The sequence below is a fragment of the Triticum aestivum genome, chromosome 7B (assembly GCF_018294505.1).
Source record: "Triticum aestivum cultivar Chinese Spring chromosome 7B, IWGSC CS RefSeq v2.1, whole genome shotgun sequence".
In the NCBI taxonomy this organism is placed as follows: domain Eukaryota; kingdom Viridiplantae; phylum Streptophyta; class Magnoliopsida; order Poales; family Poaceae; genus Triticum; species Triticum aestivum.
In genome coordinates, this window is record NC_057813.1 from 703,348,840 (window position 1) to 703,354,644 (window position 5,805).

The 5,805-nt window shown below is 42.1% G+C and overlaps 1 protein-coding gene across 1 annotated transcript; it reads right to left on the reverse strand.

Annotated features, from left to right (window-relative positions):
* Positions 1-369: 369 nt before the first annotated feature.
* LOC123159459 (putative coatomer subunit beta'-3) lies at positions 370-2,620 on the reverse strand (the record flags this gene model as incomplete). The annotated part of the gene is given in 6 exon segments (XM_044577299.1): positions 370-1,125; positions 1,384-1,455; positions 1,626-1,774; positions 1,887-2,018; positions 2,092-2,205; positions 2,584-2,620. Coding segments are annotated over 6 exon segments (771 nt in total). The 3' UTR covers positions 370-827.
* Between the last annotated feature and the right edge of the window lie 3,185 nt (positions 2,621-5,805).

Genomic DNA, 5,805 nt, shown 5'->3' on the forward strand with positions numbered 1-5,805 from the left:
TAGAGGAGAAGGCATGAAGGCACCAGAAGGGGACGCAGTCACCGCCCTAGGTGCCAATCCATCAGAGACGACGCAGTTGATGATGGCGCGGCGGAGAAGACGACAAAAGCGCAAGACTTCAAATCCAGTCGTACTCGTCCGCTTCACTCCCGCGCTTCACTCCCGCTACGACTGAGGGGGAATGTTAGAAATATAATTGGGTTTAAGTTAGAGATAAGGAGATAGAGATAGAATTAGTTTAAACCACATGTAACTTGTCTTGTACTCCAATTCTCTACCCCTCTTGTATTCCTAGATATACCCTACACAAGGGTCAGATCAATACAACACATTATTAGCCATCTCATATTTTCCACACATACATGCATATGTTGTTGTCCATTTAAAATGTCTAAAAAGACTTATATTTAAGAACGGAGAGAATATATCAATATATTGTAGCGAATATTTTTAGAATGAAGGCCACAATAGCCCCACTTCAAAATAAAGCCCTAAATCAGGTTTGAGTGGAAACAGGGAGGAAGGATAGAAATGCTGGGATTGCCAATTTAACAGAGGTACCGCTTGGGGGAACCAACAAAAACATCCCCAAAAATAAACACACAAGCATGCAAGGAAGCCTATTGTCTCGCATCAAACATACAATAATCTATAACTAGTTACGAGATCTCTTCAACATGAGAAGGTGCTCTGCTACATCTGTCATTGCTGGTCTTTCATCAATGTCAAGATTAAGGCATTCCATGGCAACGCTTGCAAGGGTACCAAGAAGCTTCAAAGCTCCTGGTTCTGCAATTTCCTTGTCAAACAGCTCAATCGGCATCTTCTCATTTTTCGTGAGCATCAAAAAAATGTCTCCGTAAGCTGTTATGGTCCGAATATGTGCCCTTCCTCCCACATACAAGTTCACAGAGTAGTACTCCAAAACTGTAGACATCACTCTTTTTTGTCAATAGTCCAGTTTGTAGAGATACTGGATCCTTGTAAGCCCTAGCCAGCCCACGGATGTGCACACGTCGCTTCTTCCGGCGGAGCTGCGCCCAGGGCATAAAACTCTTCGGTCTCAATGCTTTGTCGTTAGTGATTCCCATGGTAGACATTGCGTTCTGTTGCCCAATCACAATCCTTGATAGGCAATATAAACTTATTAACAAGTTTTCTAGAACATTGAAAACTGTGGTACCAATATACTTAAAAGAATATGGTGCTGGCGGTTCAGAACAAATTATAAAGATGCATGTTTGAACAAAGGGAAAGCTAGATAAAATATCGGAGAGAACGCTATATGATTCTTTTCCACCTACGGTACGGAGCAATCAGGAAAGCAATCTCCCTGTTTAGTAAGTCTGCAAATGAAATGAAAATAAATAGGACAGGCGGTACCTCTGTGAGCCCATCATACATGCGAGACCAATAACAGGTCCACCACCGCCTAAGTTAATGGTTCTTTTGAGCCTGCCGAATGTGGAGCAATCAATTATTACAAAATTTCCAAGCTTATAGCAAAAAAGATATATAGTTTCCTCAAAAAAAATGAAGTATGCACCTACGGGTTCTCTAGTTTGGTACCAAAATCCTTGACAACATTATTTGATTGCTTATGCACAAACATCGGTTGTGATTACCTGAAATCAACGGAGCTCCACACCTGAATGATGCCATGTTCAGTTCCTGTAATAAGAACTGGAAGGTCATCTGGATGGGCAAGGAGACAACGAACTGGAGACATAGCTTCCAGCGTACAAATGCACTTCCTTTTCTGCAAGTTCCAGATCTGATTTGAAAGAAATGTAGCGTTTAGACTTTAGCAATTTATTATTATTCGGCAAAAAAAGGATCGTTCTAGCGACTCCACCTAGCATTAACGCAATGCACCTACTGTATACCTTGGCAGTGCAATCCATAGAGCCACTGACCAAATAGTGTTTATCTCCTCGTCTGATAAAATCCAGGCAGCGCACACCCTCAAAATGCCCAATCAAAGAATATTCAGGGTGCTCCGAATCAAGTCTCCAAACCTGAACATAATTAAGACTATATATATAACGTCAAAGTTTGCTTGCAAAAAGGGAGAAATCCGGCCAGACAAACCTTTATTTCGCCATCATCACGAAACCCACCCGTGAAACATTTGTCGTCCCCAGGGTTAAATGCCACTGACCCTGGGTTATTATAAGTCTGAAATTCTTGTGTCTGCTCCCAGGCCTGGTCCCAGTCTAAAACTATTAGGCCAGTATTGGACGCTGACAACACTGATGGTAAAGTTGGATGAACAGCTAGTACCGAACAGCCACTAACAGGTTTAACATGTGTAGTCTTTTCAATTTTTGTGACACACGGACAGTCATACACATGAAGGTTACCATCAGATGTCAAAGCTACAATACATTCCTTTCTTGCAATAAATTTGACGACCATTACTGCAGTGAGAGTGGTCAATTTAGTAAGTACTCAATTGCAGTGTGTATTTACATGACAATACAGCTGGGCATAATTGTCATTCATTCTACTTGACCATTTATCAACAGTACATAAATTCATCTGGTACTGTATGCCTGCAAGTTACGAGTCAAAAAATAATACCTGCATTGTCGGACACTTTAAAAAAATTCGTCGGGTACTGCATGCCGTACAAAATCACTTTGTTAGTTCAACGGAAAAGGCCAAGGCAATCATTCCACTTGCCAACATATACACATGTTGATCAAGCTTTTGTTGTGATGTCCCTTTCTCAATTTATCAATGGTACATAAATTCGAAAGAGAACAGAAATATATTTCATATGAGAGTCCGTTAGCTTACCTTCATCTCATAGTCCCATATGCGAGCATATCCACTTATATGACCTGTTAAAATCCTGTGTGACAAGAGGGAATTTATTGTAGGACGTACTCCCTCCGTTCGGAATTACTTGTCACAAAAATGGATGTATCTACAACTAAAATACATCTAGATACATTCATTTCTTGGACGAGTAATTCTGAACGGAGGGAGTAGGATTTAACGTCATACAATCCAACACATTCACTTGAGCAAAGGAACGGAAATTTGTACATGTCCATATTGTGCTAGCTAGAAGTTAATGCACTAACCATGGCTCTGCTGGATGTGCGTCTATGGACTTCAAATTGTCACGATTATACATCGCTGATATATTCTGATCCTACATAAAGAGAAAATTATCAACATCAGAAAGAAGAGTTGATTTTAAGTTGGATGATTCGTATACGCAGGTTGACCACAAGTGGTATTGTTGGTCCAGTTGTTCGCAGGACAACAAATGTATTGAAGATATAGAGAAACTAAAGTGTTGACTGATTGGTGTATAAAATAACTGCGCAACATGTAGTAAACAGGACATCTATCGGTGGAGTTTTGACCAGAGGCTGGCCCTCAAGCTATCAATCTAACGGTTAACAGCATTGACGGTCGATCATGGTCGCTCGTACAATGAAAATCAAAGTAGAGGGGATACCCGCCAGTGATTTCGCCCAGCCCAGAATTTCGCCCACAAATTATGCCCATTGGGTTTAGTGCCTCTATACTCGCTGATCGACGTCTTGCTATGGTGTGTTTCTCGGCAACGGATTTGTCTCCTAGTCATCGTAATATCCTCTAAAGGTTATCTTTAGCATTGAGAGGCGTATTACTAGAAGTTGCATGTTTTGTCATCGAGTGCTACTAGCTTCAACAAATCTTTTGCGAACTCTGCATCAATCTACCGCTTGTGATTGTTCTTTGCTGTGAAAATATCTCATCGGTACACAGCGTGATCAACCTAGACCACCACAGAGAACAAAAAACATCAAGTTGGATATTTGGTTCATTTGAGAGAAGGTGGTGTTGGCAATTAATGCACAACTGATCTTATTCTCTATGTTTAGCCGTGGATGAGAGTAGAGAGAGGGATGGTGACCACAGGGATATGGCGCCTGGATGGGTAAATAGACGTACATCATTTCTATCTGTCTTTGTTGATCAGTGAAAGGACTACAATGGTGTTTTATCTATCTATTGAGCTAGCGTACAGGTATTTTGCTCGACAGGAGTTCATCCCGCCCATATATAGGTAGATGAATGCCTATAATGTACCTATGTTTGAGGGATACGATACGATCAGGTGATCCCGTGATTAAAGGAAACATATCTCTTATATCTGTCAACTCGCCGAAGTAGCGCCCTCGTCCTTATCCCATATGAGATTCTACTCTAGAACGGGACTTGAAATCCCTTACACACTCGAGAAGGAGACATAATATTGGTACGCATGCATGGTATCGTGCTCTAAGTAAGTACTCTCACTCACTGACAAGACCCGGCCGGTACGTGAACAGAGATTGTCGCTATGTGCCCTGTTCTCTTTAGGGAAGAAGTTGGGAGAGTATCATCCAACTGTCCTTCCATGTGCGCCTTTTCTCGCTTATGATGAGTTCATATTACCCCCCCTAAACTTGTCTCACAGTTCATTTTCCAACCCTTAACTTTGTTTTGGTTCAAATTAAACCCTTGAACTATAAAAACCGGTCACGATACCCCCTTCCTTCTCATTTAACCAGTTTGGACGTTTTTTTTTACTCTAGTTGTGTCCTAGGCAGCTTTACCAAGTCATCATATTTCTCTCTCATCTCTGCCATGTCACCATTTCTCTCTTCTCTCACAACTGAAACAAAAATAGTATGTTTCTCCTAAACCCTATGTACATTTTAGATACAATTTCACCAGATTGTCCACTGCATTATTTTTGATTTACTAGAATTGTTTTTTGAATTCTCTATGCAGTTTGATTTTTGAGGTTCTCATCAAACCGTAAACCAATTTTATTTGAATTATACCATATCGGTCATTTAATTATTCGAGATTTACTGAAAATTATTTTGATTTTCTGTACAGTTTCCTTTTTTTACTTTTAGATTTGAATACTGTCGGGTCCCTTTACTCCAGCACGTCAACTAGAGAGTCCTTCTTCCATACGCATGCATCCTGCAGGTCAGATGAAAGAAAGCAACGCACATCCTAAGCAACAAACGAGCAGAAAGATCAGCCTCTAGCGACGAATGAGGAGACGAATGAGGAGACGGGACAGCGCCGCCAGCTGCCGGCGTCGACCGGCGGCTGCTTAGCCTAGCGGCAGAAGGGCATGACGCATGGGGGAGGAGATCGAGGGGACACGTGGCGGCAGCGATGGTGGAGACCTGGATGGTGGTGGCGGCGGCGGCCGAGACCCAGGCTGATCGACGTGCGAACGATACCTCGAGAAACCCTTGTGTGACTAGATGACTAGACAGTTTACCTGGCAAGGAGATGACAAACGCCACCATGTGGCAGAAAAAACCGGAGCTACATCAAGTCAACTTGTGTGAGGGATGCCTTGTGAACAGTTTTCATAGTTTGAGGTTTAAATTTGAACCAAAGAAAAGTTAAGGGTTGTAAAATGAACCATGAGACAAGTTTAGGGGGTTAATATGGACTTCTCTCTTTGCTAAATTAACGTAATAGGGCTGGCACAAAGGTCAAAAAAGATTCAGGCGTCGAGTAGCCAAGAGTTCTTCCTTGTGGATATCAGTGGAGTTATTCTTCCACAACTTAGATTTCAGGTGGTGGCGGCGTTATTATCCCCATGGTCTCAGGACGTCCACCAGTATGACTGGCACAGTTAGTGAACCGATAATGTATCCACGTGGCTGGAAGGACAAAAATGTGAGTGTGTCCTATGATACAACTTCATTGCACACACTCGGCTACCCGAAAATCCTTTCCTCATGCGTGGTCACCTTCTCCAGATCTTAATGCACGCTACTGCCTGGA